Source organism: Engraulis encrasicolus, chromosome 3 (genome assembly GCF_034702125.1).
Source record: "Engraulis encrasicolus isolate BLACKSEA-1 chromosome 3, IST_EnEncr_1.0, whole genome shotgun sequence".
NCBI lineage: Eukaryota > Metazoa > Chordata > Actinopteri > Clupeiformes > Engraulidae > Engraulis > Engraulis encrasicolus.
Window position 1 is genome coordinate 5,128,003 of NC_085859.1, and position 24,951 is coordinate 5,152,953.

The 24,951-nt window shown below is 42.7% G+C and overlaps 1 protein-coding gene across 1 annotated transcript; it reads left to right on the forward strand.

The window, feature by feature from the left end:
- The first annotated feature begins 3,409 nt into the window (after positions 1–3,409).
- On the forward strand, positions 3,410–23,748 carry LOC134446470 (tripartite motif-containing protein 16-like). The gene is made up of 7 exons (XM_063195839.1): positions 3,410–4,055; positions 5,281–5,376; positions 11,102–11,335; positions 11,486–11,657; positions 11,766–11,801; positions 21,077–21,133; positions 23,228–23,748. Exons 1-7 carry the CDS (start codon positions 3,468–3,470, stop codon positions 23,746–23,748), a joined length of 1,704 nt encoding a protein of 567 aa, XP_063051909.1. The 5' UTR covers positions 3,410–3,467.
- Positions 23,749–24,951: the final 1,203 nt, after the last annotated feature.

A 24,951-nucleotide genomic window follows, 5' to 3' on the forward strand; every position in this document is an offset into this window, starting at 1 on the left:
CCTCCCTCTCATCTGGGGTTGGGGGCCCCACCACCATCACATCCAACACACCACACAGTGAAGCTACTTTCATGCGACTCAATCTGATGTGTTGGTCGCCTGTCAAAAAGAACCACAAATCCATTTGATGAAAAACGGTTATTGTTCTTGATGCTATTTAGTTAAGCTTACTAAGGATATTAGTCTTGTGTTCTGTGAGGTATAAGAAAGATTTTTTTTTTTCAAAGGTAAGGGGGGGTGGGGGGGCGCCAGAACTCAAACTCGCCTAGGGCACCAATAAGCCAGAACCGGCCCTGGCTAAACATCACCAAAGGCAGATGAAAGTAAAACTGTAATGACAATAAAACATGATATGGGTACCCAGTATTCTGTGTTGTGGTGCTATTTTAGTGATTTGTTTCATATATACTGTATATCTTCAATTGCTTTACATAAGAGTTAAGTTGAGCCTCCTTTTTTGTGCATTTACCATAACTGGTGTGACAGTTGGGGCCCCAGATTTGGTTGGGGCCCCAGGCAATTGCCTAGGTTTGCCTAATGGAAAGTCTGCCTCTGTCTATGATGAATCACCAGTGAAGCCGGAGGTTACAGCAGGCAAATGCTGCTCCTGTGGGGCCTCCTCAAAGAAAAGATCGTTTCATACCTTTAGTGGAGGTGTGTCGTTCACGAACAAGCCGGTTCTTTTGAACGGCTCCCTGAAGTGAACGATGGGAACCGGATCACAGCTGGGGGAGCCACTCGACTGTTATTTCGTTCATTTTTCATTAATTTTAAGCATGTGAACTCACCCAGAGTAATTACATTTTGGGGAAAAACACAATTGTTTGCCCTAAAGAGTGGCAAAACCGGTATTTAGAAGCAGGAGAATAATTGACAAAATTACCTTAAGGTGGAGTCAAAATATTATATTGTAAACATTGAATAGATAATTTTAAAAAGAGCCAAAAGAGCCAGTTTTTTGAACGGCTCTTTGAAAGGAACGAGCCACTAAGATCCGGATTCCGTTAAAGATCCATAAATCCCATATCTAACCTTTAGAGGAATGCCATGCCTATCTTTTATCTGTACAACTCTCTCTCTCTCTCTCTCTCTCTCTCTCTCTCTCTCTCTCCCTCTCCCTCTCTCTCTCTCTCTCTCTCTCTCTCTCTCTCTCGCTCTCTCTCTCTCTCGATCTTTCTGTTCTGGGTTATCTATAGACTCTACTACTACTGCTCGATGAGATTATTGTCTCAGTGTCATTTCAAATATACAATTTGCATAATGAAACAGAATAAAATGAATTCCAACTCTAAACAGCAAAGTCACTTTGGTCTGTTTTCACATTGTACTTTAAAGGTGCACTGTGTAATATCTTTAGTAATTCATGTCCAGAATTCATGCTGCCCATTCACATATGTTATGTTTTGAACAAATACTTATCACCACCATCAAATGCTAAGTCTTTTTTGTGACTGGGAAAGTTGCACTTTTCATACATGAAAAGTCTCCATGGTCCGCCATTTTGAAATTCATTCATTCATTTTTAGCTGCAAAACTTACTTTACTTTGGTCATACTAGTAAATACTAGTTTATTACTTCATGAAAAGATCATGAAAAGATCAAATGTGGCAATAGGTAGCACAATTTCAATGAGAAGCATAGCTGCAATACCTATTCTGGCCACAATCTTACACAGTGCACCTTTTAAGGTGTGCTGTGATCATGTATAATAATTATCTGTCTGTCTGTGTGGGGGTGCATCCTCAAGGTTGTTGGTTCTATGCCCAGCATTAGCACACAGAGCTGCCTCTTATTCTATGATGTCAAGGTTGTTGGTTCTAAATGGCAGCATTGTGGACGCTGCATCCTCAAGGTTGTTGGTTCTGTACCAAGTATTGCCACAAAGCTGTGCAGGCCTAATGCTCAGGCCTCAGGGTGATATGAAGTAGGCCTACCTAATGTTCAGCTATTTTGAGACTCGTCAGTTAGGCATCTTATTGTGAACAGTGAGTATCAGCTTGTGAAAATAATATTAAAAAAATATTTGTTTGTCAATTGTCAGTTAATAATCACATTTTCATTAGGCTTCATGGAGATCCTCAAGAAGCTATTACATGGAGATGTCATATATATAAATAAAGAGGACTTTTGTTTAAATTAGAAATCTAAACATCATTATTATTAGTTTGCCATCATAGCCCAGTAATAATCACATTATGATTAGATTAGACATTAATTCATGACAGTCTTCAACAATCATATTACATGCCCAAACAAACAGCTGGAAACAAACAGAAAGGAGACACTTGTCCTGGTGTACTGACTTAGTGTCGAAAACTGTAAAGTGTGTGTGTGTGTGTGTGTGTGTGTGTGCGTGTGTGCGTGTGTGAGTGAGTGAGAGAGAGAGAGAGAGAGACAGAGAGAGAGAGAGAGAGAGAGAAAGAGAGAGAGAGAGAGAGAGAGAGAGAGAGAGAGAGAGAGAGAGAGAGAGAGAGAGAGAGAGAGAGACTACAGCCGTCTCCAAAAGAGTCCATCTGTTTGGAATAACTAATTTGCTAATAACCTGACTTTCAATTAATCACTTGTCTTCAGAAGTCACTCATATGAAAGCTACAACCCTCCCGAATGAAGTTGTATGTACAAAAATAAATGTCATGCACCACAGAAAGATTGAGCCTTTAATGAACACAGACAGGGCAGAATATGAAAAAAGAAACATGGTGCATAAAGTGAAACATGGTAGGGATACAGCTCTTATGAGGAGCTGCATGCATGTTGCAGGTGTTCGAGGGCTTTTATCATTGATTAAATCATGAAGTTAAAAATGTATTGCTCTATATAAATAAATATAAATATGTTCTAGTTTAAACTGCACATTGAAGACTGGTCAAATGCCGTTTTAAACTTATATGATAACACTGTACATGGATTTTTGACAATAAAATTGATCGCTTGAATTGACTTGACTTGGAAATGACTTTATAGTTATGAAGTCAGTTATATGATAAGGAAGGTAGCCAGAGATGGATTCTACAGTAGGCTATGCTGGCACTTTTCTGCCCTCATCTTGGTATCAGTTTGTTCTGTAAACACAAACACGACTGCAGGCTAATGCGCTTTAGGCCTTCACGTGGCCCAGATGTGAAAAAACCCCACAAAATGTTGAAATGTAATTTGACTGCCATACACGATTTCGTGTCTAACAGACAGACAGACAGACAGACAGACAGACAGACAGGAAAGGGTGGAAGTAGAGGCAGAAACTGTGAAAAGGCACATGGACCCTTCAAAAGTAGAGATATGAATGGGGCAATCTAATGAACTTGCCTTACTAAACAACGCCACTAGATGGTAGCAGTTACTCCATGAATACCTGCATACACCACTCTATCTATCCAGGAAGTGGAGCGCCACTGGTAAAATCAAAACAACTGAGTTGCACTTGGAGCTGTTGTAGTCGCTTACCTATCGCTAAATACTTAAGGAAATGGCAGAAGCGATGGCAAGTAACCAGGACATTTTCATGTGTCCAGTTTGTTTAGATCTTCTGAAGCACCCTGTGACTCTCAACTGTGGACACAATTTCTGTTTGGATTGTATTGAGGCTTGTTGGGATAAGGAAGACGAGAAGGGCGTTTACAGCTGTCCTCAGTGCAGAGAGACTTTCACCCCGAGACCTGTTTTAAAGAAGAATCATGTTTTCTCTGAGCTTGTGGATCAAATGAGGAAGAGCAGAATACAAACTGCAACTCCTGTTGAATGTGCTGCTGGACCTGGAGATGTGGTCTGCGACGTCTGTAAAGGGAGAAAACTCAAAGCTGTCAAGTCCTGTCTGGAGTGTTTGGTATCTTACTGTGACACTCATTTGAAAGTTCATGATGAAGTTAATCCAGGTAGAAATCACACCATGATCGATGCCACGGGCCAGCTACAGGAGAGGTTCTGTCCCAAACACAAAAAGGCTTTGGAAATATTCTGCCGCACCGACCAGAGTTGCATCTGCTATCTGTGTATGATGGACGATCATAAAGGCCATGACACGATCACGGCTAGGGCAGAGTGGTGTCATAAAAAGGTAAGACGTGGAAGTGCAAGAATTGTAAGGAGTGCAAGTGTATTTGGGCTCTAGGCTACTTTTATTATGCTTTATGCTATAGCATACGAATAGCCTAACTATAATATTTATTTGAAGTCGGCCTTATCTTTACATGGCCATAGGCCTACTAAATCACATCTCTTAATTTCCCATGTGGACATAGATAGCAGTTAGGGCATGCAGTTTTTGAACCATGTGACATTTTTGTCATGCCATTTTATTATAACTATGCACAAGATATGCCCCTATAGTAATTTAGCCTACAAGTGAAAACGAACTCTTTGGAGTCTGGCTTGTCTCTACCTGAAGGAGGCAATCCAGACGGTTTATTACAGTTTCTCAAAGTGGGATGTAAGCCCCCTGGGGGTGCGCGGAGGCATCACAGGGGTGGCGTGTGACATCTGATTTTGTTTTGTTTTTTCCCCCCAAAGAAGTGATGCCTTGACAATAGGCCAATACGTTTAAAGTCCTCACCAACATTATATTATTAGTTGTCATGAATTTGAATAGTTAGCTTATAGGAAATAAACACACATCTGCAATCTATTCGACTGCAGTCCCTTTGTTTTATCTCACCTTTCCTTTGATTCTGCGCAGTGAACGTAAAATGACTTTGCGAGAGTAGTAGAGGGGGGTGATGGAAAAAGTTTGAGAACCACTGGTTCATTTGTGCTGTGACAGATTTTTTTTTATTAAACCCTCTCTGGCTGTGACAGGCCAAGGTCAGTGGAGTGGAGCCTCCCTCCTACCTGTCATACAGGTTCCACCAGTCTGTCTCATAAGTCACACCCTGGCTCTAAACCATGACAGAGAGAAGGGACAGACTACATGAGAGCTTAACAGTTGTTGACATGTGTTTTATTTATTTTTATTCTACATTACTAAAATGCTAAAATAGAGACAAAGAGAGAAAGCAGCAGAACTACTTAGCCAAATCCTACAGCACACTACCAATTAGGCCCCGGTTGGTTTTAAAAGCTGGAATCAGCAATCAGTGTCAGCAATTAACAGTGACAAGTAGGCTAGTGGAACCTTGCAATAGGGCCATGTCTCATCTTAAAATGCCTAGCAGAGGTCACGTTGCATCAACGACTTGTGAAGAGCATGTGCTGAATATTTTCACCTCTCTCAATGATGCAGCGTCATTAATGAATGATCAATTCATAATGTGTTTTCATTCCAATTTTGATTCCTGTTGTTCCAGGAGGGGTTGGGGCAGAGCCAGAGGAGATGCCAGCAGATAATCCAGTTGAAGGAGAAGGAGCTGCAGGAGCTGAGGAAGGCTGTGGAGACTCTCAAGGTGAGAACTGACCAGAGGAGAAGACAATTGGCAGTAGGTTTTTGGTCATGCAGTGAGATAATATTGGTGTAAATCCCTCTCAAGTCAAAAATCACGAAACCAAGTCGCTCTTAAAGTTACAGGCTTTTAATGACACAAAAGCTTCAGTGATGCCACGAACGGAGCCGTGAGAACTGTAAGACATACAGACAGAAAAACAAAAATACATTATCTCCGTGTAAATACATCAAAGGAAACAACGCAACCACAACCATGACTCGACATGAATTCGTCACATTACATATCTTCAGTCAAATACAATTAAAGTCACAGAAAACACAAAATATACCTCATTGGCCGCTTTCCCTTGAGAGACAATTAGGTTATCTTCTTCAGTCCTTTATGCACTAAGCACTTTATTCAGTCTTCTTTTAACATTGCTGGTTCACAGGCAGAGAAATTGGCGGGGTGTCTGCCCGCTAGCTAGGTCCAGAATCTTCTGGGACTCATTAGTTTGACGCCATGTCGCCCAGGATGGGCGGGATTTGGGTTGTGCGGATGGGCGGAATTTGGGTTGTGCGTACTCATGGATTGAGGCAGTCGAGTTTTATCCTTCAATACGGCTCCTCGTTCACTGCCATTCATTTTGAGGCTGCCTGTGACCCTCCGAGTGCTCAGCCTCCCTATTTTGCATATGAACCGACTGCCTCAATTTGGGAGCTCGTGCACAGCTGTAGTGCTTGGTGGTTTTGTCGATACACAAAAACATTAGGCTACTTTAATTCTCAATCGGCGTGCACGAGGGTTGTTTTGTCCAACTGATCAACAGGTAGCATCTCTCAAAAGTTACCCTCGGCAGCAAACTTTGGTTCCCCCCTTAATTAAAACATGTTCCCCCATATCAGAACAAACAGTATACATGAAATATATGAAATTATGCTCTTAATATTAAACTGTTACCACTAGAAATGGATATATTTATTAAAGGGGTATGCCACTATGTTGGGGCTTAATACAGTTGTAATCGTTGGCCAGGGTTTATAAAGGTGGTAAAGTGTCTTATTTTTCATGTAAGCCGTTGTCTTGCTTTAAGACAAGTTAAAAGAGAGAGCATGTCACTAAGCTAATGAAAGTCAATGCCACTGTATATACAATATACAATATACTATTATAGTATAGAAGTCAATGGTCAATGCATCCGTGTAGCATGATACATGCTACAGTGATCCATTGCCTTTCACTAGCTTAGCTACATACTCCCTCTTTTAACTCGTCTTAACATGAAAAATAAGACACTTAACCACCTTTATAAACCCTGGCCAACGATTTTAACTGTATTAAGCCCCAAAATAGTGGCATACCCCTTTAACTCTATATTTTTAACCTAATATTTATTAATCTATAATTTATTTATTTATTTATTCTGACTTCGATGGCAGCTACAATTGGTGATGAGCATGACTCTAAAGAGGGAATTATACCTGGAGTCAGTCCGTGCATACTTCACGTGCACTAATGACTCGAGCCATCACGTCACCCAAAATGGCACCATGCCCCCTCAGCTAACCCAAAAATCTTGGCGCACCGTTAAGTTGTGCACCGGACATTTTTTCTGACATGGTTCAAGTCCAGAAGCAGCGACCAGGAAGTGTACTAGGCAGAAAGAGGAGATGACTACAGTTGTCTTGCCTCGAGAAGAGTAGTGTATACAGTACAGCTACTGCACTACAGAAGGATCCTACATCGTTTTGAGGATAAGGCAATGTCTTGTCGTCTTCCTTAAATTGTGTTCAGTGAAGGAATTGTTTACACTTCTTCAGTGAAGCACCTTGTGATTGTCATCTATTTGTAAAACTCTGCAGCCAGAACAATGCTCTCACATGGTCTTGGAATGATGTGGCAATGTAGGCTGCAACACAAATCTCTTTTATTGATAAGTAACTAGTGATAAGTCATAAATGCTTGCTGAGTGTTCTTTTTTTGTGGACGGTGACACTGTCCTTGGCAGCGGTGATTGTCAAAAAAAAAATTAGCAGATCTTTTGCTAAACTTTTGTGTGTGCTCTACATTCCCGCGGCACACTGCAGGGAGCACTGGTCGAAGTCAGTGAAAGCACATGCGAGCAGAGCCTAGAGCGTACCCTCGCTTTCAGATGAATGAGAGGCAAAGCTTGTTATACGTTCCCGTGGCAACCTGGCTTCTTTGTGCCGCTGTCTGCACAGCATTTTAACTTCATGTGACTTGTTAGCTGTAAAAAACACAAAATAAAAAGTGTAGTTTTAAAATGAATTTTACTCGCAGGGTAGGCCTTTCTTTGTCCTGCTGACTGCACATCTCAACCTTTACTTCTTCCGCGCAATTTTCAGTGCTGCGCTGTTATTAGAACTCCAGATTTTGCAACATTCACTCATGCCAAATATTGGTTTAAGAAATATTCAGGAAAACGCTTTATTACATTGTTGCAGCATGGGTTGTGTTTAAATTCGATTTTGTCCACGGGTTTTGACTTGGATTTTTTAAGGCCTTCATTCATTTATTTTTCAAAAAGTTACCCGGGCCACGGCCCCCCTGGCCCGGCCGTTTCCGCGGTCCATGTTTTTCGGTATAGACCTACAGCACGTGTTTTGGCGACAAGTTTTATTTTAGAACTAAATCACTGAAGGATTCTGCCATTTCCCTCATTAAAAGCAGAGGGCACACCTCCGAAAATACAAACCCAGAGCTGCAAATGAGGCGCTAATGGCACTTATGAGCATGAATGGTCTGCCGCTTTCAATGATGTCATTAAAAAATGGGGCTAAATGATGCACCCGGAAAATGACTGTATAATAGGGCTGGTCCAGGAATACAGTAAGCTACACAGGTTGTCCGGCCAGAACAAAAATGAATCTCCCCAAGAAGTCACACACACACACACAGACAAGTTGAGGCGCTTGAAAACGTGAACCGTGGTTTACTAAAATATAAAAAAATACAAACAAGACATAAGAAATATGTACATAATAAAATACACATAATAATATATACAATACAATATATACAGTGAGGAAATGAGGATAGTTGCCTACAGCTATCTTACCAAGGGAGTAAGGGAGGATAACCCAGTGGGAGGGGAAACATGAGGAAGACTGCCTACAGCAGAGATCCTAAGCAGGGGGAGAAAGGTAGGGAACATGACATGGCTACCTATAGCGGTGTGGACCTGAGGCATGGGTATGTGCCTGCCTACAGCAGACACACAGAGCATGCATTAAATTGAATGTACAAACCCCAACTCCGATGAAGTTGGGACGTTTGGTAAACAGTGAATAAAATCAAAATGCTCAAAATTTGAGACGTGTTGGATTTATCAAATTAGAAATGAGTACATATGTCCCCCAAAACCATATTTTTTCTCGATTTTAACACTTAATATGTTGTCTTTTCACTATTCTCCATCTAATTCATGGATTGAATGTTTTGAAAATTACAGCATTTTTATTTTATTCACTGTTTACCAAACGTCCCAACTTCATCGGAGTTGGGGTTTGTAAGTGCCACTCCGCCAAAGAAGCACATTACTGAACAAATGCACCCTCTGACGAACCACGGCACATAGATGAGAGTGAGTAAACATATCAGCTACTGCTCAATACAGACATGTAGTAAAATGACAATATATTAAACAGACATGACATAATACAGTACAATAACAATGCAATAGTATTACATCAACTCACTCTCTCATGGACGCACAGAAACAAAAAGAACAATGTTAGAGTAGAGTAGAGTAGAGTACTTTTATTAATCCCGAAGGAAATTAAGGTGTCTGTCAGCTTACATAAATACACAAATACAAAACATACACAAGACATTATACACATAATTGAACATTACAGGAAAAATATATCTTGAGTACTACCGCCACACATTATCTCACATACACACATGTTCTCTCTCTCACACACACACACACTTCACACACACATTGTCCCACCCACACACACACACACACACAAACCCACCCACAACCCCCCTCCCACACCCACACCCACACCCACACCCACACCCACACACACACACACACTCATCCCTGCACAGACACAAGGTCCTGGTAGGGTGTCATGTTGCATACATTCACACTCACAGAAAAACAAAATAACCATGTTAAGTACACATACAAGAGCCAAAGAAGTTCTAATTATTGTCCATGCAAAAGCTGAGTAGTTCACGGCAGCTATTCCAGGGGGTGAGGTAGCTGAGGTGGGGTGTAGTGGGTTATTGTCCTGTATTGGGCAACCCTTAAAGTGTCCAAGGTAGTGCAGGCGCTTGCTCCGGGGGGTGGGGGGTAGGGGGTGGGGGTTCATATCAAGTCAAGTAGGTTTTATGGACGCAGGGATCCTGAAGCATCCAAAGAATTAGAAAGAGGGATCCCAAATTGGACTGATAGAGTCCCTGTGTGTTGCTGGTCTGAAGGATGACCTGTAATGCAGCCCCTATGCACACAGATGCACACCAGGGTGCCAAGCCAGTGGGTGTTCCCAGCAGCCCTGGACCCACCTCTGGAGACGGATGGTCTGGGTTTCTGGGCCTATCACTGCCTAGCCACACACTTTGTGGATAACGGAAAATTACAAAGTCTGTAAGTCAGTGGAAGAGTCAGTAGGTCAGTAGCAGGGAGGGCAGTAGAAGGTGGGGAATGGGGGTCTGGGTGCAGCATCTCTCTCACAAACAACGGGGGATAGGCTGAGTGTTGAGATGTGAGAGTGACCAGAGAAAGGGGCTGAACTGTCAGAGTCGCCAGGAGGCACAATTCTTAATAACGTCATTAATGGTTCTAGAGCCAAATGCCGTGAAGTACGCACGTGAACTCTGACTTCACCTTAATGCTGTTTGCCAGAACTCCCCTTCACAACCACAGACCGACATTGCTTACATGTATTTAGTCTCATTTTAAACAATTCAGCAATGGCATTGCAACCCAGTTGGATTCATAAGCGATAATGCTATGTAAAATGTATAGTAAAATAATAATAATAATAATAATAATAATAATAATAATAATTACCAGAAATGCACTCATAGAGGGGGGCATCTGTGAATATGAGAGCTCGGGCAGGGGTATAAAAAGACTGCATGTCAGAGATGTAATAGGGATCAAGAACAGCAGAATCTTAAAAGTCAATTCTATAGAAGACAGGCAGCAAATGTAGGCCTGCCAGAACATGAGTCATATGCTCTCTCCTTCTAGTCTTTGTTAATTTTTTTGCCACAGAATTCTGGATGAGTTTTAGTTTGTCAATTGACTTTTTTGGCAGCCCAGAGAAAAGAGCATTACAGTAATCTAGCCTATTCATAAGAAAAGCATGAACAAGTTTTTCGGCATCTTGTTGGGAGACAAAGGCACAAACTTTGGTAATGTTTTCTGAGGTGGAAGAAGGCACATTTTGTTATTTTATAAATGTTGGGCTCAAAGCTCATATCAGAGTCAAGGGCCACTCCTAGGCAGGTAACTCTATCTTTAGTGTGCATGCTTAGGTCGCCCAGGCTTGAGTGTCCTTATAAAAAGCTGTGTGTGTGTGTGTGTGTGTGTGTGTGTGTGTGTGTGTGTGTGTGTATGTGTGTGTGTGTGTGTGTGTGTGTGTCTGCCTGTCTGTCTGCCTTTGTCTATCCGTCTGTCTGTCTGTCTGTCTGCCTGTCTGTCTGTCTGTCTGTCTCTCTGCCTGTCCGTCTGTCTGTCTGTCTGTCTGTCTGTCTGTCCTATCAGTCTGGTGCACAGACAGCAGTGAAGGAGAGTGAGAGGATGTTTACTGAGATGATCCGCTCCATTGAGAGAAGGTGCTCTGAGGTGACAGAGCTGATCAGAGCTCAGGAGAAGGCTGAGGTGAGTCGAGCTGAAGGACTTCTGAAGCGACTGGAGCAGGAGATTGCTGAACTGAAGAGGACAGATGCTGAGATGAAGCAGCTTTCACTGACACAAGATCCCATTCATTATCTCAAGGTAGACAACATAAAAATGTAGAAGGTTCAAAACAAGTTAAACACAGTGGCGATACAGCCATGTTGTGCCTTACATACAGCCATGTCCTGCTGATCAAGGGCTCATGTCAGTAGGTCTTTCTCACCCTAGTGTGTGTGTTTCTCTGTGCAGAACATTGTGTCCATCACTGGGAGGCCTTACAGCACAATTTCCACCAGTGTGACCTTCAGCCAAAGCTTCTCCTTGGAGCCCCTGAAGGAATCTGTGTCTGCATTGAAGATGCAACTGGAGGAGAAATTAGATTCCGTCTTCAACCAGGAAATAGTCAAGATATCTGCAGCAGGTTGGTCAAACTTAGAAATCATAACATTTCCAACATCAGCATTGCCAATAAGCTGTTTAATGTTATACGTTACCATTTGATATTTGTTCTCTTTGTTTTCTCTTGTAGCTATGATAAATGTCCAGATCATCCAGAGCATACAGTGTGAGTCTCCACCTCATAAACACACACACACACACACACACACACACACACACACACACACACACACACACACACACACACACACACACACACACACACACACACACACACACACACACAGCAAGACTATGCTTTCTGCTGGATACACGTGTGTGTGCACATATTGTGTATGAATGCATTGCAGTGGTTATTGCATTGTGTGATTGCTCACCTGAACATAAGGTATGTAGACAAGGTGTAATTATGAAAATTAGTGAGGGACTTTGTTCCGAGCTTCCACATAGAGTTTTGGTAAGAGCAAATGTAGCGTTTGGTAGAGTTTGGCATAGCACGTTAGTAAACCTCCATCCCGAAGCCTCATACAGTATCGATAGTGCTGAGCTATCAGTCTGGACCCTGAGTTAAGGCGCCATACCATAACGCCTTCCTGTCACACTCCTATCCTAAAAATAAATAAAAGATGTAAAAGCCCATTTTTTTTTTAAAGTATCAAGTCTACCTTGCCCAAATTGGAGCGTTCACTGGTAGATCGTAGGTTCGAGCCGAGAAATAGCGCAGATGACCTCATGAATTTGTGGTCATAACTTCAACACAAAGCAAATTCAGCAGACCCCTTGCTATCTCTGGCGCACCCCCCATGAGGTGTCTGCACTCCAGGTTAAGAACCCCTGCCCTCGATCCACTTACCCTATGCTCCTGCATTGAAGTGTAAACACACATATTGGTGAAAAAGTTGATTGTCTTTATTTTTAGTTATTTTTATTATTTAATATCTTAAAATCTTTTGGAAAACATAGTGCAGATAATTTTCCTTTATCTTAAAGGTGTTACAATAATATGCTTATACTTCGTTTTAATTGGCGCTTGCTGAAAATGAGTATTTTGGATGAGTGTGCCGCCAGCCCTCCCAAGCCATTGGATGTGAGATGCATGTGGGTGAATGTGTTTCTCTTTGTTGGTCTGCAGATACTGATCCTGAACTCCCAGTCAGAAGAATAAACAGTAAGGAACGCCTGCAACCAGACAGTAAGTCAATACTGAGGACCTCTAACTGGGTGAACACATCAGTGGCGACAAGATTAAGTGACAGAGAATCGTTAGACTGTTCAGAAAGAGCGATTTGAGTGATAGAAGCGTCAAAGTCATGTGCGTTCAAACCAGAATACGTATAAGCAGGGGTGCACATAACTGGTACGCAGGTGCGCATGCGCACCAAAAATTAGCAATGCGTACTGCCACCTTGGTCACTACAGTGATAAAGATAAGAGAAAGAGAAAGAGACTGTTGATGGTGGTGAATGGTCAAACATGTCCAAAAAGAAACAGACAACAGTAGCCTAATCAGTTTCTTTGAAGTTTCGCCAACAACGTAAATTGAGTGAGATTGAAAAAAAAACTTTCCGAGAAGCGGACAGAAATGTAGTGCCAGTCCCTTGAAAAGCGGAATCGTTCCGTAGGCTGTGTGGCAGTGGAATCATGCGTTCCGTGTTGAACAGGTAAGGGACGCGATGTGTCCCGTTTTCTCATGAATGCCTAAAAATAGACATGTCACTCGCATATCAACTGTAGCCTAAATCTAACGACAGTCGGCGCGAGCGCGACCGAGTTGAGCTCCTGGCTCTCTCCTCCCTCAATCATTATGGAATTGTGTCGTCTGTTTATAACTCCGGAAAATGGACGTACACCCCCGTCATTCTCATTGGCAACTCCGACGCATAGAAGTTAAAAACTGAAAGCATGCATGCATGCGCGTGGCTTCTTAAATGCACGCAATTCCCGGCCAGCTCTACTTCTTAATTTCGTCAGCTTCCTCCCACCATATCCCAAACGGACACCGCATACAAGTTTATTCCCCGTCTGTGCGTCAGTTACCAGGCATGACGGCGAAATCGGCAAAAACAGATGAAATTCAGACAATAATCACTTAACTTGAAGATGACATGTTGACCATTTGTAGGCTAATTAAGATTTAAAGAATACCAAACTAACACATTTTTTGATTAGGCTACCTTGCACCAGTTGCATTAGCATTCAAATAACGTGTCAACATTCGTGGTGTTTTTTTTTTTTTTTTTTTTTTTTTAAAGGGTTCGCACACTTCTTTGGAGTTTTCCTTCTTGAAGCTATTTTTTCATCTTTTTATTTATTCATTCATTGCCAATGACGTTTCGACCTCTCGGTCTTCCTCAGATTCACTAACAAACACAGGCTTGACACATTATCTACAACATTCGTGGTGATCATGTTTTATCCTCCGACACTGCGGACAGTGGACTTTTTTTTTTTTAAACCGCGGATGAGGTGCGTACCAAAACATATTTGCTGGTGCGCATATGAGTAACGCCCTAAAAAAGTTATGTGCACCCCTGCGCATAAGCTTTTTGGCTGTCGCAAACCGAACTGCGTCATAGCTGTTTGCATAATATTTGCTGAAGTCCAACTACAAACTGTCACTCAAGTCGTTCAAATCGCTTTTGTCTGGTCTGTCTCCAGCAGATTACAAAGTCAATAACTTCCGTTGCCGGAAACGCTCAAGTCGCGTCTAGTCTATTTGTGCCATAAGAGCTTCCACAGCCTTTAACTCATTGGGCGGCAAATTTCAAATAGTGACGCCCCCTGCCTTTGGAGGCTACCGCCGATAATTTCGTTTTTTTTACAGCCACGCCTTGGGGATGGTCTGACCTATATTCTGTATAAATTTCATGCCTCTACGCAGTATGGAACTGTTCCTGTAGGTGGCAGAAGTGTCATTTTGAACAGTCGGGGCATTAGCTCAGAGCATAAAAGAGGAAATGTCAAGACGAAAACATCCCCTTTTAAATAATCTCAACAGCAGCATAGCAAAATCTGTAACAGTAGTCTACATTCTTGCCCTTTGATTTTAACACAGAGCTAGGCTACTGAATTCAGTGATAAGCCTGACAAAAAACCTTCATCTCATGAACTTACCATCCCCTTTTGCTATCTGTCTAGTAGTTAGCTTGCCCAAATGCACCAACATGTTCAACCAGAGATGATCTGTGTGGCAACCGTTTCATTTTGGATATGTGATCAGCTTACACAATATCAGGATGATGCATACAAAAGATCATCTAACAGGAAAATGCACTACTATGGTGACTGGTGGTGATGTTTAGTCAATTCAGTTGGAGATGTTTGGCTAAAGTTCTCTACGCTAGTTAGCTAGCTCGAAATCGCTAACAACTTAGCCTACAACTACCAAGCCAAATAATGGAGCCTTGGTAAGTCAACTATTTTAACTCATTCTACAGTTACTTTTTATAGATCTGTTTAGTATGATCAGCTTGCTGTATCATCAAAAAAGACAGGTAGGGACAAATACATATCATGTAGGCTAGGGATGCACGATGTATCGGCCAGATGTATCGGTATCGGCCAATATCGGCCAATATTCAACACATCGGACATCGGTCTGATGGGTAAAACTGGGCCGATGTTAACGCCGATGTTTTTTTTTATATGTTACGGTTCTAAAAGAATGGACTTGACGAGGACTTTCACTGTTTGTCTTCTATTTTGTCTCTATTTTTTATCTAATTATCACAGGGAGTTAAAAGGTGTTTTTGGAAATAAGACGACATTCAAAAATTCTGTTTGTTTGCATCATTGTCATCTCTTTTTTTTTTTAAAAGAAAGAAAAACATCGGTATCGGTTAATATCGGTCAGGGGCGGAGTGGCCCACCTTTTCCCACCGGGAGCATTTTCCCCTTGGCGGCCCTCTTTTAAAAAAAAGCAAAAAAAAAGCGAACATGGTTTCCTAACCAAAAAGACAAAAGCCACGAAATCTGCAGTCGTACTACATGTGGACATTAGTGTTGTCAAAATATCAACCTGAAGTGGAGAATTGTAGCCTACACCTTCATGAAATGCACAGCCAGTGGTGTAGTCTACGTAAAACGCAGGTATACGCACCCATTTCAAAATTTCAGGGATTACAGTATACCCACTTAAAATTGATTGATCCATTATTTACAATAGCACAAATATATACAGTAGACTATACACACATCAAAAAAANATGCTCAAATATACAGTATACCCACTTCAAAAAGTAGACTACACCACTGGAGCCATCATCACAGTCCAAAGCATTCATAGGCCTAGGTTAGGCTACATCACGCTACTGTTCCATGCAAATGTGCACTCCACTGTCATTTTGACAGTTTGAAATTGAAATATCGTTTAAGGAAGACAGGATGAGCATGGGCACAAAGTTTTGGGTGTGGGGATTTTTAGAAGAGTAGGCTTACAAAATATAGTATAGTAGCCTATAGCTTACAAAAAGTCTGTCTACATTGTGCAATAAACCCACCATGCAGCAAATAAGCCAAACTTAGCTACTTCAAACCACAACCATAAGTCAACAAAATGTATAACCAAACGGTGTATGTCTTTGTTTCTTGCATCACTCTACTTTAATCCACGGCTTATTAGCCTACACACCCAGCACTGGTCACATCAGAATCTTGTGTGGTAATTATTTTGTTCCATTTCTTCAGACATAGGCTACATCCTAAATGTACCACATATAAATACAGTATATGTATGATAATAATATTATTTCGACTATAAGGAGATATACTGGTAGGTCTAACAAATCAAAACAAAACCCATTGCTTCTGTTAGGTGCAGTTATCTTGCTTCTGTTAGGTGCAGTTATCTTCCTTACCACTTGGTGGAGTCTGTTCGTAACCCAAGTCAATAACCACAGAGCAAGTGAATCAGGACTGGAAAGACTGTAAACTGTAACAGTCGTGTGGAAATCGGAAAATAAATCATAATTTATTCATATTTCCATCCTTTGGTAACCAATATACATATCACAGGTTCTTCAAATACTGAAAACGAAACTGTGTTACTAAGATCTTGTAAACTTTCGCGATCTACGGTGTATGAAAATTATCAGTAGAGAAGGGGTGTGGCCAATTTACTGTTTGACACCGTCAGTGAGGTATTGCCGTCTGGTATACGGTATAAATACTGGCTAGTCAGCTTAGTTCTTAAACAGGGAAGGGACAAGTGGGAAGTCAGTGTTAAACAGTACCATCTCTAATCTTCAGGGCCAGTTGAGAACACAGTGCGGCCGCATTATTACATTTCACGGCCGCGGCCCACCGGGACAAGTCCCCGATCTCCCGACGGCCACTCCGCGCCTGATATCGGTCATCGTCCAAAACCGCAATATCATAATCGGATATCGGTATCGGCCGAAATTTTTGACATCGTGCATCCCTAATGTAGGCTGTACAACAACCTAACAGATAAGTATCACAGCATTTGTAGCCTTGGGCTAATTTCCAATGCCCGTCCCTAGAAGGGCTTTTAAAGTAAAATATAAAAAAAACTGTTTTTATTGTTGTTTTAAAATGCAACCTATCCATTCATCCAAGCCATTCATTTAATCTAAGAAGACAGGCAATATACATACACATACCTAATCCTATATTAATGTACAGTCACTCGTTCATTCGTCCACTAATTAATCAATCTGTTGAAACATGTACAACCCCCCCCCCCCCCCCACACACACATAGTCAACTGCCACCCACCTCCCTCCCTCACACACACACACACACACACACACACACACACACACACACCAGTGACGTGTGCTGGGATTTATGGCTGGTGAGGCAACTTTTTCAATATCAGATTTTCAAATAAATAATTGCCAAATAGGCCTACCGACAAGTTCCATATGTCGTAGCAGCTTTCTTAACATAAGGTAGGCCTACATATTTTGACATACTGCATTTCCGCAGAGAAAATGCTATTAGATCTCTCTCTCTCCCTCACACACCCACACACACACACCCACACACACACACACACACACACACACACACACACACACACACACACACACACACACACACACACACACACACACACAGGATTCAAACAGTGGTCTCACATAAAACACTCAGCACCAATGTGGACAGCAGAGCAGAGCAGAGCAGAGGAGAGGAGAGTAGTGGAGAGGAGAGGAGAGGAGAGGAGAGGAGAGAAGAGGAGGGGAGAGGAGAGGAGAGGAGAGGAGAGAAGGGGAGGGGAGAGAAGAGGAGGAGAGAAGAGGAGAGAGGAGATGAGAGAGGAGGAGAGGGGAGGAGAAGAGAGAGGAGATGAGAGGAGAGGAGAGGAGAGGAGAAGAGAGAAGAGGATAGGAGAGGAGAAGAGAGAAGAGGAGAGGAGAAGAGGAGAGGATTAGAGGGAAGAGGAGAGGAGAGGAGAGGAGATGGGAAAAGAGAGGAGAGGAGAGGAGAGGAGAGGAGGAGGGGAGAGTAGTGAAGAGTGTACGCTCCTTCACAGCCCACTGCTCTCACACACACAGGATTCAAACAGTGGTCTCACATAGCCTAAACCACATCACGGCGGATGCTCAATGGAAGACACACACACACACACACAGGATTCAAAACATGGTGTCATATAGACCGCTGAGCACCACGGCGAACAAACTGGTGTGATAGCTTTTGTGATGAGCACCGGATTCTCGTGCAAATGTAGGCCTACATCTACTTGTACGAGGCTACGGCAAACGATGTGGGACAAAGGTGTGGCAGGAAGCGAATGTCAACATTTAAACAGAGATTACTACACAAGCTTCGATATGGTCACCAAATATTTTGGGACTGTCCTTTATGTTATGCCTACACTTTGGAATTAGATCAGAGTCTTGTAGTTACACGGGTAGGCTATATTTGATTTACCTCAACAGCACCCTGTAGCCTACTCAACTTTACAAACAGTTACAGGGCACATGAGAATCCTGTTCAGATCACAAAAGCTACCACCACACCAGACAGAATCACGGCGGATTCTCAAACACAGGCTTCACACACATAGGAAACACTGATCTTACCTTAACCTCGTACATCAGGTCCATGCGCCGCTCTTTTCCTTCACTTTGGCGTTGCGCATGCTAACGTTACTTTAGCCGGTGCTGTCCATCCAAAGCCACATCTATTCGAGACGCCCCAAACGTCCAAAGCAATTTGGCATTGAATATGAATATGAGTAGCCGCGAGGATTTGTGTTTCGTGAGGCTCCTTAGTCCTTAGTAAATTGTTAAGTCGTACAATTCCATGCGAATGGTCTTCCACACATTCTCGCCGGTTGCAAACAAGACACAGGGGAAACAAAAAATAGTTTCTGTTGTACCACTCACTTTGAAATGATCGGGTAGTTATAACCTTCTGACCGTCACCTGCAGTAGCAAACCCTTCAGCTCTGTCGGTCCTCCATTCTTTATCACATATTTTCCTCTTGGAAATCCAACTTTGAGAATGCTCTTAGTTTCGTTATGAAATCCACTTGTAGCAGACAAAGTGAACAAGCTAGCCAACAACACCGACTGACTGTATTGTGAACTTCAGATTCGCTATGACGTAACTGGCCAGCAATACTCTCAATGCCAGAAGGAGTCTGCGGCCAGGCTACTGCTGGCCTCACCACTGTATATTTCAGTGGGCGTTATGCCAAAGCGTCCAGAGTAAAGAAATTATAATCACAAGTAGAAAATAGTAGAACATTATCAGGAATTGAGGGCACACCATACATACTTCTATTAAGTGTATAAAAACGTTTAATACAATATTACCAGGTTGCATTCACAGAACGAGCAAAATGGCGCATGCGCTGAAGCTTGTTAACGAGGGATTGCGCAATCCGGGGTGAGGCCAGTTCAGAGTTGCCCCAAATTCACCGTATTCGGAGCAATTTGACATGAAATGGGCAAATATTATGATTTTGGCCACGGAAATGATTGACAATGAGTGAAACTGTTTAAATACTGCTCAAATGGTAGTTATGGTGCAGATGCTCGAAAACAATAGCTGTTATTGTTACTATTATTCACATTTACTGCAGCTCATCATTCTCAGGTCTGGCTGGTGAGGCCGTGCCTCCCCTGCCGTATTGGAGTGCACGTGCCTGACACACACACACACACACACACACACACACACACACACACACACACACACACACACACACACACACACACACACACACACACACACACAACTGCAACCCCTCCATCACCACACACACACACACACACACTCACACACACACCCACACACACACACACACACACACACACACACACACACACACACACACACACACACACACACACACACACACAGAACACTTTGAACAGGATTAACATTTGTATTACAATAACGAACGGGAAAAAAAGTATTACTTCATTCTACTTGAGTTAGCTAGCACTACACTATCACTGTTGAGCGCAGCTGCAACGACAGGGGGGAATGTCCTTGTATGGCATTGGAGTTTAAATTTAACAGGCAGAGGTCAATTCTCTATGTCTTACTGTTAAATGTCAGGTAAGAGTACTGCTGTTTATTTTACAAGATTTAGGAACTTGATCAGCAGTACGACCTACCTCATTACCTAGCCACACTGCTGTGCATGCCTCCCTTTGCCAGTCTTTTGCCTAAAACATAATGTAAACAATTTTAATGTCATTTCAATGATTCATAGTGTCAGCACAAGTGACTACAGTAGGCTACAGGCATTCTTTTCCATTTTAAATATATTTGAGAAGTTTTTCCCAAGATAGTTAGGAAAAGTTAATAATAATAAGGTAGTTAAAGTAAAAGTTGACTGAGTCAGTGAGAAGGATCTGAAGACATTTTCCTTTCTTCTTGAAGGAATAAGGGTATGGCAATTTCCTTTTATCTTTTATTTATAAAACAGTGATCAGCCTAGTTTTAAATAAAAACAATATCTGGTGGAATAAGCCCGATTTGTAGTCACAGCCTTCATGCGTTTTGGTACAGTATGCGTTCATTAGTCCTTCACATTGTTTTTGTATGACTGTATTCCAAGCCTGGTGTAAGAATTCAAGTTGCTGAGCTTAGGTTGATGGCTTGTGACCATCCAGCTTCCTCTTCATCACATTCCAGAGGTTTTCAAGGGGGTTCGGGCCAGGAATTTGGGCTGACCATGTCAGGGTATTGATCTGGTGGTCCTCCATCCACAGCTTGATTGGCAAGCTGAGAGGCTGCAGTATTATCTATCAGTATAAACTATCCGCAGCATTCAGGGGCATTGTCAGAATAGAAGGAATGATTCATCTTTGCAAACGGCGCATCTCTGATTCACCATACAAAGTTACGGAGACTCATGGTGTCACTGGCATGTGATCTCCACTGCTCTGATTGAATGTGGAGCATTTTTTGGTGTTCATGCACATATTAAGGCCAATGTGATGTTTTCTGTTTCAGTGTTCTATGGCCAGGCTTTTATTGCTGAACCAGTGATGAGAGAGGATTTCTTGCAGCGTGAGTTAGACACACACACACACACACACANACACACACACACACACACACACACACACACACACACACACACACACACACACACACACACACACACACACACGGAACTTCTCTACCACTTTGCCTCTCTTCAAGACCAAGGATCTTGACTTGGATGGTTTGAATGACATCCTGGCCCATGTCATCAAACTCTCCAGTCCTCCTAAGACCCATCTGCCTCCAGGCACAGACTGTCAGGTTGCCCATGAAGGCACAAATTGGTGGTTGGTGGACTCCACCCTTGGACTTTGAACCTCTGTACTCTGGCTCCGCAGCTTTCACAATCATACCCGGGCAAACAGGATCACTGAGATGGTGCAGCCTGTGTTAATTCCCAACCTGTGCCACTGTGATGTAATTGATCCTGCAGAGAGACCCTCAGACTGAAGTCTCCATAGTGCTACAGGATGATGTTTCTTACTCTGCCTCTCCAGGGTCTCAAAAAACAGCTGGTATGGCATTGATGCATAGGCATTGGCCAGGTCTAGCCACAGCACCACCAGGTCACCCTTGTTCTCCCTGGCCTCCCTTAGGAGTTGACCTGAGTGACTACTACGTTGTGCTCTAAGCACCCTGGTGCCCCTTTTGCACAGACGTGTGAATGTGCCTGTTCTTCAGGAGGAAATCAGCCTAGCAACAAAAATGAAGAATGCATTCCTTTCAACACTGAGGAGCGAAATGATCCTGAACAGACTGATGTTCTTGGAGTCTTTGGGTCTCCACCCACCCTCAGCAAAGCGCCACTGGCAAGCTGTTTTACCCTTCCTCCAGATGACCTTCAAGATCTTCTAGAGGCGACCTCAGACTGTACTTGTAGACCTTGTAGGACGTTCCACTCTGTCCAGGTGTGCTTTATGCAAAACCCCCTGAACTTCTTTCAGGAGTGGCTCCCTCAGATCGAAGGCTTCAGCAGACTCTGGTGGTGTTGTTAGGGCCATGCACTGACCTAAGTCTTGATCTTGGATGGGGTCGCTGTAGGTGTAGGCAGTCCAGGTGTCCACTGCACTTCCGACCAAGGAACGGGTTGTTAATAAAGGCAGCACGCTTCTTGGCCCTTTAGCTTTGTTGCCTCCTGTGCTGTTCTACTCTATATAGCACTAGGAGCTTCTTCCTGAGGATGAGACGGAGCTCTTTCAGTGGTGCACGCTCTCCCTGATCAGCTACTTTGTGCTGCTTCTTCAAGGCTTTGAGCTCTTTCCTCCAAACCTTTCGGCACTGTGATGGTTCATAGTTTTAAGCCTTATCTCTACATCCTCTTTGGATGTTGCTTCCAGTACCTTTTCGGCATTCTTGTGAAACTCTGCTGTTTTAGAGTCTTGAGGCCTTCTTTTCTGTCTCATCTCAGACTGCCTCCTTGGAAGGCCTGAGGCACCACTCAAAGGATCTCTCGGTGGGATGCTTCCTGCCCCGGATCCTCCTCTGTCTTACCAGAGCCTTGACCTGTGCATTGTGATTCTTGCTGCTCTTTGTATTTCATCTTTGTTTGATGGATTCCTAGGCCCTTGTTATTCTTGCAGATCTTCCTGCACAAGCACTCTCTACTCATCAAGGTTTGTCCATTGAATCCTTGAATCCTTGAATCTGTCAGGCCAGGGAGGTCATTAATTGCAATTTACAAATGGCAAGTATATAAAATACCATTTTTTTGTTTTTGTTTTTATTTTTAGATTGAAGATTGTGTTAAAATTTAACTTTATGTTTCAATTTATGTTAAAAATTGTTATATGATATTTTTGCCATATTGCCCACCCCTACTTTGTTCTGTAGCTTTTTCGGGGTCCTCCTTCACAGGAGATGCGGAAAGGGCTGCTAACCCATATTCGCCCCGGTTGCTGTCTTTCCGAGCTGTCTCTGTCTCTCCAGCTGTCCCCAAACTATTCTTGGTTGTCAACCAGTCTGTTTCAGGCAGTCACTGGGTTCTTCATAGCTAGGGCACATCATCAGTGATGTTACCTGAGGTCAAAAATCCCCGAATGCCCACCTTGATTGGTGTGCAATATACATACAGTACATACACATACGAGCCTGTTTGTATCATGTCTTCTCCTCCTCCAGATTCCTGTCACTTCACTCTGGATCCAAACACAGCACACATAGACCTCCATCTGTCTGAGGGGAACAGAAGGGTGGAGTATAGATCTGGGGCCCAGTCATATCCTGATCATCCAGACAGATTTGATGGGTGGTGTCAGGTGCTGTGTAGAGAGGGTGTGTCTGCACGCTGCTACTGGGAGGTGGAGTGGAGTGGACAGTGGGTTGGTATAGCAGTGTCATATAAAAGCATCAGCAGGAAAGGAGGGGGTAAGGAGTGTGGATTTGGATATAATGATCAGTCCTGGAGTCTGCTCCTCTACCCCTCCAGCTCCTTTTTCTTGCACAATAATGAACAGACTGAACTCCCTCTAGTGGCCAGCTCCAGAATAGGAGTGTATGTGGATCACAGGGCAGGAACTCTGGCCTTCTACAGCATCTCTGGAGACACAATGACCCTCCTGCACAGAGTCAACACCACATTCACACACACACTCTACACTGGTTTTAGGTTATATAAGGGAACATCAGTGAAGCTGTTGTGAGCCTACAGGTAAATGCTGCTCTTCTGGGGCCTCTGCATTCCGCACACACTCACGCATACACACACACACACACACGCTCACCCACTCACTCACTCACTCACTCACTCACTCACTCACTCTCGCACACACAGTCACCATCAGGGCTCTAAATTAACTTTTTCCACCACCAGCCAATTTGGCTAGTAGACATTTTTTCTTACTAGCCAAATGGAAGGTCAACTAGCCATTTTTTCTCACCAAAATAAACCATGCGTTAATTATGTTGCTTTTAATTATTTTATTAAACTAGGCTATGTCCTCAACACAGATAAACAATATAAATATTATACTCAATATTAATTTTCATTCCATTTCCATATACTGCACAGACAGCCAAACACTAGCCTATTACCTCACACACCATCACCCAAACCTCATACAGTATAGGCCTACAACTCACACAAACACAGCATGCCTTCAACACTAATGTCACACACATACCAGACTTTTGTAGGGGTAGTCGCGTGAGAATCGGAATTCTCACACGGTACGCACCACGTAATGTAGGTACAGTCGCGTAAGAATCGGAATTCTTACACGGGTCGCACCGGTAATGTAATTGAAGTTACGTTAATGTATGGGAAGCTGCGTGTGGATTTACTCCTCATGCGGCTATACCAGGAATTGAAGGTAAAATCTCGTTTGGGAATTTAATTAATTATGAATTAATTAATATTAATAAACAAATTAATTAAAATGTAATTTAAGGACCGTCTCATAAAATCCTTGGATTATCAATCACAATATTCAACAATAAATTGCTAAACACAGAATTAATAATAAGTTTTGTACTGGGGTTACTCAGCGGGGCACAGTGAACGATGAGAGTATGAGACCTATTCTCTGTGATCAGCTGGGTTACACAAGCACAAAGGTTGATCTGAAGGCAAAGTTCTATAATAGGTTGGTTGGGTGTACAAAGTAACAAGGACAACAAAATGCAATCAAATGATTTACTTTTATTAACTACTAGGTAATCTAATAAAATGCATTACATTCAAAGTCGGTTAAATGGAATAATAACAATAATAAGGCACAATAATATAAACAAGAAAGAAAATAAAAGAGGGGCAAAGAAAGAAGAGGGGGACAGGCGTTCAGCCTGTGTGTGTGTGTGTGTGTGTGTGTGTGTGTGTGTAGCAGGGGTCTGGTTGCTAGGCTACC